The following is a 12,092-nucleotide window of genomic DNA, read 5'->3' on the forward strand; positions in this document are numbered from 1 at the left end:
TTCCCCTTGCTGTGACCCAACACGGGCGGTAGCTTATGGCGGGCCATCAGTCTCAAATCATGGGAGATCGACTTATACCGATTTAAATCGACATATACCAGTTTCCTTCGACATATACCAGTTTCCTTCGACTTATACCAGTTTCCTTCGACTTATACCAGTTTCATTCTACATATCATCGATTTAAATCGACATATACCAGTTTCATTCTACATATCATCGATTTAAATCGACATATACCAGTTTACTTCGACATATCATCGATTTATTCTACTTATCATCGATTTAAATCGATGATAAGTAAAATAAATCGATGATATGTCGAAGTAAACTGGTATATGTCGATTTAAATCGATGATATGTAGAATGAAACTGGTATATGTCAATTTAAATCGACATATCATCGATTTATTCTACATATCATCGATTTATTTTACTTATCATCGATTTAAATCGATGATAAGTAAAATAAATCGATGATATGTCGAAGTAAACTGGTATATGTCGATTTAAATCGATGATATGTAGAATGAAACTGGTATATGTCAATTTAAATCGACATATCATCGATTTATTCTACATATCATCGATTTATTTTACTTATCATCGATTTAAATCGATGATAAGTAAAATAAATCGATGATATGTCGAAGTAAACTGGTATATGTCGATTTAAATCGATGATATGTAGAATGAAACTGGTATATGTCAATTTAAATCGACATATCATCGATTTATTCTACATATCATCGATTTATTTTACTTATCATCGATTTAAATCGATGATAAGTAAAATAAATCGATGATATGTCGAAGTAAACTGGTATATGTCGATTTAAATCGATGATATGTAGAATGAAACTGGTATATGTCAATTTAAATCGACATATCATCGATTTATTCTACATATCATCGATTTATTTTACTTATCATCGATTTAAATCGATGATATGTAAAATAAATCGATGATATGTCCATTTAAATCGACATCTACCAGTTTAAATCGATGATATGTCGAATTAAATCGGTAGAAGTCAATTTCCGTGGACTTATACCAGTTTCTAGCGTCTCAAATTGACATATACCTATTTAAATCGACATATCATCGATTTAGCTCATTAACATATTCCAAATCCCGATTTCGGTGATGATTGACATGTGGAGATACATCACGTGTAGTCACCTGACAAGGCGGGCGAATAATTGAAAATAAACACGAGCACAATGGAATGCATGATTTGAGCTTGAATACTGTAACTGTTAAACCCCATGGGTATATACTTAGCTACATTAAAACGTAACCTTACAGTAGGCCTCACTGCAGAACAATATCATCTTTGTTTATGGTGTAACTGGAGTAGGTAATTGCATCTGTGTACGTACTGTGGGCCTATTCAGTTGCATGTGTATTCCTATACTATAGCGCCACGTGTTCGAGTAGACAAGCCCAGTTTGCATTGAGATAATTGCACGTCATTGACATATCAGTTATTTCAGCCTTATTGTTACACCGAAATCTTTTTGCAAGTAATTGTTCATAATTACCATTGACATATAACCATGATGAACACCCTTGCTAGCTTCGTAATTTTGGAACTATTAAATAACTACAGTATTCAAGCTCAAATCATGCATTCCACTGTGCTCGTGTTTATTTTCAATTATTCGCCCGCCTTGTCAGGTGACTACACGTGATGTATCTCCACACGTCAATCATCACCGAAATCGGGATTTGGAATATGTTAATGAGCTAAATCGATGATATGTCGATTTAAATAGGTATATGTCAATTTGAGACGCTAGAAACTGGTATAAGTCCACGGAAATTGACTTCTACCGATTTAATTCGACATATCATCGATTTAAACTGGTAGATGTCGATTTAAATGGACATATCATCGATTTATTTTACATATCATCGATTTAAATCGATGATAAGTAAAATAAATCGATGATATGTAGAATAAATCGATGATATGTCGATTTAAATCGACATATACCAGTTTCATTCTACATATCATCGATTTAAATCGACATATACCAGTTTACTTCGACATATCATCGATTTATTTTACTTATCATCGATTTAAATCGATGATAAGTAAAATAAATCGATGATATGTAGAATAAATCGATGATATGTCGATTTAAATTGACATATACCAGTTTCATTCTACATATCATCGATTTAAATCGACATATACCAGTTTACTTCGACATATCATCGATTTATTTTACTTATCATCGATTTAAATCGATGATAAGTAGAATAAATCGATGATATGTCGAAGTAAACTGGTATATGTCGATTTAAATCGATGATATGTCGAAGTAAACTGGTATATGTCGATTTAAATCGATGATATGTAGAATGAAACTGGTATATGTCGATTTAAATCGATGATATGTAGAATGAAACTGGTATAAGTCGAAGGAAACTGGTATAAGTCGAAGGAAACTGGTATATGTCGAAGGAAACTGGTATATGTCGATTTAAATCGGTATAAGTCGATCTCCCATGATTTGAGACTGATGGCCCGCCATAGTAGCTCACTATACCCACTGGACTAACAGTGCATGATACCCGAGGCACGGTGTATACATAGTCTATTATACGGTCACCTCGAACAGTAAATACCATGTACGGTCAATTGCGTGATATAATGTTACATGTAAGGACACCCTGGGCAACTAAGAAGTGTTCACAAGGAGAGATTTTAGGCTTCACACTTAAATGGTCAATTTCACTCGGAAAGCTAAAAAAGCTGATGCTTTTGTAGGCTAAGGTATTACTACAACCTCCAACTAGACAGAATTGTGACATTTTGGGAAAAAAGGAGTAATATCGTTGATGTTTCTCGCAGCTCATCCGTGGTCGAGTATACAACTTTGCACACTAACTGAGGGACAAATCATTGTTTTGATTGTGGGTATACCAACAATGACGTCACATGGTAACCTGATGTCTGAGGAATGTTTCAGGAATGTCTGATATAGTTTTCCTAAAAGGCTGACTTTTCTGCCCTTTTTTCACGTATTTAACGTCCGTAATTGGTAAAGTTAATTGCAGAAATGTAACTGGAATGAGTTAAGGATTACATACATGCAAAATGGTTGAATTTCAAGTTCATCGAAAAGTCCATAATTGATGTTTAAACATACAGTTCTACCCTGTGTATCGAGCACTTTTTCGACCAGAAGTGACACATCGTGTTTTATATATATATATATATATATATATATATATATATATATATATATATATATATATATATATATATATATATTAAATATTATTAGACAAAACCCTAGAACTACGATATGATTCATAATTGACAAATAGGGAGTAATGTCTTAGAAAATACTATTTCCTAAAACACTACTGTACTCCTTATTTGTCAGTTATGAGTCATATCTTATTTCTCTGGTTTTCTCTAATAATATTTTTCTTTGGAGATAACGTGGATTTTCTTTATAATAAATATCTATAGCCTATATATATGTTTGTTTCTGTTCTTTTCGGATTTCTGTCATGGAATTGCCCTACGCCTTGATGCCTACAACAGTAGAATACCGGCTGCGAACAGCATGATTCATAGGGTCTGCAAGCAGCATGGGGTCACGTTTGTCAAGTGGTGTAGCGGCAGCATTTCAGTGCAGACAGTACAATGCACCAGGAAATGTTTGCCATGTATGTACAAACTTTACAAAAAAGTGTCAACTCTGATAATTGAGAAATACTGTAGTTTATAATATCTGACATATACTGCATGTGGGGCTTGGGGAAATGTATGATCCCTATTGTTTTTGGTCATATATATATTTACAAAATATGCCTTAATCTTGATATGCCAATATCTTTGCAAGTGTAAATGTAGAGTTTAATTAATATGAACTTTGTTTGTATGTGAGTTATGTAAAGTAGATATTCCCTATTTGCCCTGAGAGAAGTTCACAGAAATTGATGAGTTGCATGTGCTGTACAAATCTTGAAAAGCTAGTGTTTGGCTTATAGGTATACCTGCTAGAAAGTTTTCTACTCTGTTCTTAATTTGCTATTTGGCTCCACAAATCACCAAGCCTATAGGAATAGAAGTCAGCAATGGACCAAGCTAGTAATTTGTTTTACGTTTTACACCAAATTTAATGCTTTTAGAATGTTTACATATTTTTGATGAAGCTTAACTATATTAATGTTGCTCAGGTTTTCTTTTTGCCTTAATTTTATGACAAATATATATTCTGTATATGTGCCTTATAGCATACAGAGTGGCCATTCTGTGATGCAACATTCTGTAAGCTTCCAATCCATTCTTTAATTGGATAAGCATTGCCAAATTTTATGACTTGATCAGTGTTTTGAGTATCCAGATCTTATCTTTCAACATGATTCATTCATTACTACCTTAAGAACAGTATACTTGTGTACTATTATACTATACTATAATACTATAACACTACACATCTATAGTGAGGAAAATGTAGTCACAATTAAGGGTGCCCCATGGGCATATGTAATGTTTTGATATACCATTTTTATTACACTTGTATAATTGCATTTAAGGTGCTTTCTTTCTTAGCTCATCTGCATTATATTTTTTATCAGCTATATTCCAGTTCATAATTTTATCTACCGTTCATTATCTACATGTGACCAACTCCTTATTTTTCAGTTTTGCATATATACTTTATTTAGCTTGCCAGGATAACTTTAATTTGCCTTTCTCGCTAAACTTGTTAGTATATGTTTTCAACATAAATAAAACTTCGATTTTCCATGTTCAGTGCTTTCAGTCCAGATTTTGCATTTCATTCTAATTGTTTCTTAACAAGTCGATTCTTCACATTTCTTGTAAGTAGTCTATTCTTAACCAGTATTTTATTTAATGTTACCTTATTTCTAAGCATTGCCTCATTTGCGAGACTTATTTTATGCATAAATTTGCAATCTTACTGCAGAATCTGCAGATCCTGCCAAAAACTTGTCACAATTCAATTCTTGGATTTTCACCGATTTTATACTCATCAGCAATATTAATACAAATACCATTAACACACAAATCAGTTGTCATCGATATACAGCCATGTAATTAGTATTTCAATAAATTAACTTTCAATGCAGCATTCAATATTTGTTTCTAAAAGTGTGTCATTACATCAGAATTTAAAAACATGTTTACAGCATGTACAGTATTTGTCACACAAAGCAACCAAAACTATAATGTTTAAAAACATTTCCTCATGCATGCATTCATGGAATACTTTCATGCATGTATTTCCATGGAACACATGCATGTATATTTCCTTTGCAATAGTGCATGCAATGGATTTAAAAACATGCTTCAAGCATGAATTGTTTCAAATCCGAAGCAAAAAACATGCTTTAAGCATGTACATGTATCAAACATTTCAAATACATGCTTCACGCATGCCATAGTGCATAGGGCATTTTCATACATGTATTGTTTCAAACCCCGCGCAAAAAAACATGCTTCTTGCATGTACGTGTATGAAACATTGAGTAAGACATGATTTAAGCATGTATTTGCTGGAGCATGTAATGTAGCTCATTTACATTCGATTTCTTGACCAAAAGTTGCCTTAAAGTTTTTAACCCTGATACAGACCCCTCTCTAAACGCGCTGTATATATACGTAATGTGTAATGATAATTAAACTGTTTATTTTTTTTATTTTCTTCAAAATTAATTAATTTTAGTTATGGAGCCTACCGTGATGTCCGCTTCACACATAACTCAATTTCATAGATTTTGAAGAAAACAAATTAATCAATATTTTAAAACTTTAAGGCCACTTTTGGTCAAGAAATCGGCTTTGTTACCGATAGTAGAGGTATATCACTTGAAAGAAAAAGTTTTACTCTTTAATGTGATGCTATCTGGACCTCCTAACTAGGTCGATAACTCAAATTAATCAATTTTGATCATTTTGAGCTAATTGTCCCATTTGCATCTCACTCCTGTTAGGATCGAACGGTTTGTAGCCTTCGAATTTCAATAAATCAAAGTATTACTGACTGTTTTTTCATACCACGTGTAAGAGGAATAACTTAATTTCGTCATTGTACCTCTCTTGACTGTTGCATATTCTCAAAAATTAATTGTTTAGTCTTTTGAAGAAAAAAATGGGTTTAAAAATTGCTGCAATTTATGCCTTTCTCCACAAGTTTTGGTAGGATCACAAGTTTCAGTTCAATATGGATGCAGAAATTGTCTACCATTAAATTCCAGAATCATATCAAATGAAAAAGCAACATCTCATCTCAGCTATAGTGGAATTATTGGCATTTTACAGTATGCATTGCGTTAATTATTATCGCTTTAAAGCAGGTACGAAAAAGTAACAGTTTTGTTATTGTCCGCTAATTAACACTTGTAGGCATATGGTGACAACAGGACATGAACGTAAATGAAAGCAACAAACTTAGTTTTGGCAGCATTATTCCAGTATTGGCCAGCAGACCTAGGTCTCTTAAATAGAGCTAGGCTTAGTGTGGTCTAGGTAGTTTACCGATGCCGGGCAGTGTCATTGCCGCTATATATAGTGACAGCTAATAGTGGCATTTCTTTAACTTACCAAATGCAGGACCGATTCTGAACAGAAAAATTAGAAACACTGTTATAGTCGCAGTTACCAACACAGGACATTTACTTCCACGTACAATGCCAGCCATTTTGTCCCGAATAAAGGTAGTCGGCCTTGACAAGGCTGAGGAGTTCTTGATTGTTACCCTCTGTAACTTGTACGGGATCCGTGTGTTTAGACCCTAAGGGAAAGTTGTTCTGCTACCGTTGCGCGAGTATCGCAGTGTGTAAAGTAATGGAGATGTGTGACTTGTGCAATTTACTTACTGGGTGTTATAATGGAAGTGCGTCATTGGCTCGAACTTTCAAAGACATATTGGACTGAACCATTATCACGCACGGGGAAACAGATAAAACAATCTTAGATTAAGGAGAAAGGAAATGTCAACTTGGAAGAGGAAAGGAAGAGGAAAGAAAGGGAAAAGGAGAACAAACCCTGGAAATAAATGTAGTAAAAACATGAGCAAGAGTGATCTCACGATGCTACCGCTTCCGGACTACCGGACTTACATATTGGGGGTTTCAGATATATTCCAGTGTGCTGTTTTACTTACTTTACTGAATCACTATCAGGGAACATTCATATATAAAAAGTAAAAATGTAAATGTGTCACAGCTGAAGTTCCCATCACCTCCCCCCCCCCCCCTCACACACACACACACAGTGTCTTAGCCAGAAATTTCAAATAGGGTGCCTCATCTGTTACTGATTGCCCAGGAGACTATCCATCTGGCGCAGAGTACAATTCCGGTAGATTTAGATTATTAATACAATGAGAGAAAAGTTTTTTTTTTTTTTTTAATAGGTAGCATAAAGGTATAAATCTAGGGAGACGAAAACACAAATATTATTAAGCACTTCGTATAAAACTTGAGAGTGGTACTACGGTTACTATGAATGCTATTATCTGTGTTTTCTATGGAACGCGAAAAGGACCACAACATATGATGAAGTTAATGATGATCTAATTGTTTACGATCATGTACTGAAAACTTAAGATCATGTACTGAAAACTTAAGATCATGTACTAGAAATACAGGATCATGTACTAGAAATGCACGATCATGTACCAAACACATACGATCATGTATTAAAAGTATACGATCGTGTTCTAAACATATACGATCATACATCGTACTACAAACGTACGATGTAGGCTACATCAAAACAAATACGATCATGTACTGTCCGATAAAAGGAAACGGAGTCAATATCAAAAGTTTGGAGAGGGTTATTCCACATCGAAATGGCTCAACAGATAGCAAACCAGGGCCCCGTTCCACAAAGAGTTACGCTTGATCTTAAGTTTGATCGATCGTGCGTAAATCAGCTGATCGAGCGTAAGTTTGATATCAAACTTATCTCCGTTCCACAAAGAAACTTACGCTTGATATCAAGCGTAAGTTCGATCCGATCATGCGTAACTTTAAGTAGTGATCCAGATCATTCGTAAGTGTGATACTTTGCTATGGTAAGCAATTGATATACAATTTGTTTAGTTTCTTACTGTTTACATGTAGATGTAAAAAAAATGTAAATTTTATATACTTGTGCACAAATGGTGTTATATTTGTATCAGCAAGCTGGTCAACAACGTAATTATCGAATTTATCGTCGAATTCTACCAAGAGAGAGAATTTTTAGAGACAGACGGCAGCCTTTTGAACTTTACAATGATGCCAAAGATAAAGGTTTACTAGGCTAGGCTGTATGACTTTGGTCAAGTTAGAACATCCCACCAACAGAAGTAGGGCTCTGTCGGCCAGTTTGCAGGTTATCAATGCACTAAGATTTCATGAATTACGATAAAAAAGTGCCTTAGCAGAGTGTGCCTCTTTACACGGATGCAGCAAGTCATCTGCCTCACGGGCATTGAGGAGGGTAACAAGAGCATTGGTTCAAATCCGAAATGATGAAATTCAGTTCCTAACCACTCCAGCCTCTGTGACCAAGGCTCGAGGGATTTATTTTTTGGTAGCAGGATTTCCGTAGGTTGTGGGTACAGTATATGGGACATTGACTGGAATCCGCGGTTGTAACTATGGGCCGGATGAGTATGTATTTGTTAGCTGTACAGGTAGACATGCAATCAATGTACAGTTAATTTGTAGTGCAAAATACAAAATCATCAATGTTGTAGCACGGTGATCATGACAGTAGGATATTACGTGAAAGCCTTGTTAGGAGACCACCAACTTGAGGACCACCAACTTCAAGGGATACTTCTTGGGGACTGGTTATCCTCTACAGCCGTGGTTGATGACGCCTTTTCAGAACTCGAAGAGACCTCATTCAATAAGTAAGCTTATAAAAACCAAAACATATCGAGGTATGGTATCATATCTATATGGTATCTATTTATATACCGCTTTCGATTTGTCAAAAAAGCACACACACAAAATCACAAACTCAATAGTATCAGTTATTACTGTATATTGTAGGTCACCATACGGACAAAAATAGACATAAATACTTAATAGTGAACAATGAAATAAACAGCTGTCTTCAAATGTATAGTTATTCTTTAATTGCAGTGTTCAGACAAGGACACAAGCCAAGATTGAGCATGTCAACAGCCAGCTCAAGAACAAATTTTGATGTCTGCTTGGCGATGGCATGCAAATAGAACCAAAACTCTTCCCCTATCCTTGTTTACTTAAAATGAGGCAAATTAGTTTTGGCTGTATATAGTGTCAGCAAAGAATATGAATGATATGTCAACCAAACATTTTGCATTTTCAAATACCACATGCATTCGAGCAAAAAAAAAACAGTTCTGACATTCTAACATAACAACTTAAAATCGCATTTTGAATTTAATTCAAGTTATATACTTTTTAAGAAAAAGTCGCCCAGGAAAGAACCTGGGCACGAACACCAAATTACCGAACGACTGATCCGCTCTCAACCCTAGTCTCCTTCATCGGGACTGTGACTGTGTGATCATCGTCGGGTGTGCATAACCGTTCCCCTCGAAAGAGAACAGATACTACACATGATCTTAGCAAAAAGGGCAGAAAATTTAAGTTATGTTGACCATCAATTTAGTTCCAGTAGTATACACCCGATAGAAATTTAATATCTAAGGCAGATAGTTTACAAGCTAAAAATGAGTATCTTAAGTTGACCTACAATGCTGTTACATAAAGAACGGTTCAGAAATTACATTCAACTCAAAGATGGTTGGAAAAGCAGTGTACAATCCTTGATCATTAATATTATCTACAACTCCCTCTCAGATGATTTTCCTATTCAAGTAGTAGTTCACTTGTATATGCAATAAAGCTACATTAGTAAAAAAAAACCAATAGGCCTATATTCCACGTAGAAGAGTACACTATAGTGTAGGCTGTGTAATTATAACAGTGAGACAGTATAACTGGCTTCTTTGGCCTGGAATGAACTGTTGGGGCATGGGTTGACTGCCTGTTTGGTGACATTTCTGTTGGTGCATGTGAATCCTGTGAATAGAGCAAATGAAAACAATTGATCAATTACAAGATACTCCTTAAACCCTCCCATTATGGATGCCGTCCCCTTTATAAGACGTAACAATAGAATAATTGCACATAATTTAAAATTCTGTGAAAGGATTTTTTCACTTTGGAAAAAGGTAACTATTTTTCCTTTTTATTCCCTTTATCTTTTTCAAAATTATTCATCAAGGGTACCAAAAACATATTGTGCATGATATTAAGTTGGAGTGCTGTAAGTTTTTCTAGGCTTTCACAATTTGACTTCTGGTGATCACAAATGACCTTTAACCTCCACCAAAACCCATAGGCTTCTTGTACTCAACATCAAATTGGGTCTGTTAACATGTATATCAAAAATAAATTGTACCTGTGATGACTCGCTTAAAAAGCAGTCAAAGGGTCGGTCTTTGATGTCCCCAGAGCAGGGCCTCGTAAACAGGGCTGTATACAGCTGCTGGCCCTCCACCTATAATAACATGATATGAACAATGTTTATCAATTTGGATTTTACTGTGTGTCAAGAAAAATGTGATGGATGTGAGGTGCCAATAAATGCTATTTACCTGTTGCATGTTTAGCTCTTTGATATTTTTTGGCCAAAATCTTCAAATCTGACCACTTCATTTTTAGTTCAGAAGCAATGTCCAGCTCGATAAAACAATTTATCACGATTTTCTTTGACAAACTGGCAAAGAATAAACATTTCTTGCCGGGAAAAATTTTCCTCCTGGATTTCTTTCTTTTGAGTTAGACTAGGAAAAATGGTTACTGTGAAAATTGTCAAGTTATCATTAACGAATCAAGAACACTGTGCTCTAAACTTAATGAGCCAGCCTTGCCAATACCAGGCTAAACCCTGTGACCTCTCTTTTGAGTTCCAACAGTCAATGGCTATAGGCAAGCAGCACACACAGCTGCTCATCCCATTGAACAGCTTTAATTGTAATAGCTTCTCAAGCCATGTCCCTTGAATTACGATCACTTTAAACATGTTTGTATTTTGTGACAATTTATCAATATCAGTCAATGATCCCAAGTTGTAATCATTAGCCGGGTACCGTTATAGGCCTAAGTATACTGTATAGTCTTGTAGTACTAAGCCTAAGTCGTCCGTGTAATAATACAGGTGTATACTTATGTAGTTTATCCTTTATACAGTAGTCATTTGCTAATATAAATTTGTGCTACTGCTAGGCCTAAACTTTAGAAAAGACGTAGGCAGGCCTAACGTTGTCCCGTGTATTCCTCTAGGCTCTAGTACATAGCCTACATATAACACTGACTACCTGTATTAAACTAATTTAACGTACGCAAAGACTACCAAGTTGGCAGATAAAATGCGGTCTACGGAGGATCTTTCAATGTTTTTGAGTCGTAACACACAACGAACCAGTGCAATAAAATATGGCAAAGTTATTCTTGTAAAGATCGTGGTTAAATGTTTATTCTGACACATTTATCTGATATTTACTCACCATTTTGATGACATGTAATGCGCCGACAGGTTGTTCGCCGTGTCAAAACTTCGGAGACACAAGTGATTTGAGGTCACGAAAGGTCACAGTAGCCTCGTCCACTAACCAAATATTAATTAAAATCATGCGTAGCGTAAGTTTGATTTTGTGGAACGCTACTTAACGATCGAACTTACGCTACGATCAATCGCATGAGAATCGAACTTAAGTTTGATCTTAAGATCAAGCGTAAGTTAGTCTTTGTGGAACGGGGCCCTGGTCCTAATTATCACTGTGGCTAGAAGACCCGAACGAAAAACAGGCTGTTCCTATTCATCCAGGAAAATCGGTAGAGTGTGACAGGGCCTTTATGTTAAAAAAAAGTGGCGTCTACATACGCGTATGTATATTAATATGTGGCGTAAGCATACGAGTATGAATATTCAGTGTAAACTCATCATAGAACCATTAGGGCGGCTTTGGTATCAACTTTGAAATTCCTAGGGACACTTACATATGGATATTCATACGCGTATTCAAACGACAATAGTGGATAT

General features: G+C 35.3%; 1 protein-coding gene and 1 long non-coding RNA gene across 4 annotated transcripts in view; both read right to left on the bottom strand.

The window, feature by feature from the left end:
- The window catches only part of LOC139956014 (uncharacterized), a 183,547-nt gene extending 176,705 nt beyond the window's left edge, over positions 1-6,842 (bottom strand). For all 3 annotated transcript variants that reach the window (XM_071955178.1, XM_071955177.1, XM_071955182.1), the window contains exon 1: positions 6,597-6,842. In XM_071955178.1, the coding sequence (XP_071811279.1) occupies positions 6,597-6,693 (97 nt within the window). In that variant the 5' untranslated portion in view covers positions 6,694-6,842. The remainder of the gene's footprint in view (positions 1-6,596) is intronic.
- Positions 6,843-8,846: 2,004 nt separating this feature from the next.
- On the bottom strand, positions 8,847-11,815 carry LOC139973083 (uncharacterized). The gene is made up of 3 exons (XR_011795140.1): positions 11,557-11,815; positions 10,449-10,547; positions 8,847-10,066 (listed from the first exon to the last, which is right to left on the bottom strand). It is a non-coding gene; the product is annotated as an uncharacterized lncRNA (long non-coding RNA).
- Positions 11,816-12,092: the final 277 nt, after the last annotated feature.

The sequence above is a fragment of the Apostichopus japonicus genome, chromosome 2, assembly GCF_037975245.1.
Source record: "Apostichopus japonicus isolate 1M-3 chromosome 2, ASM3797524v1, whole genome shotgun sequence".
Taxonomy (NCBI): domain Eukaryota; kingdom Metazoa; phylum Echinodermata; class Holothuroidea; order Aspidochirotida; family Stichopodidae; genus Apostichopus; species Apostichopus japonicus.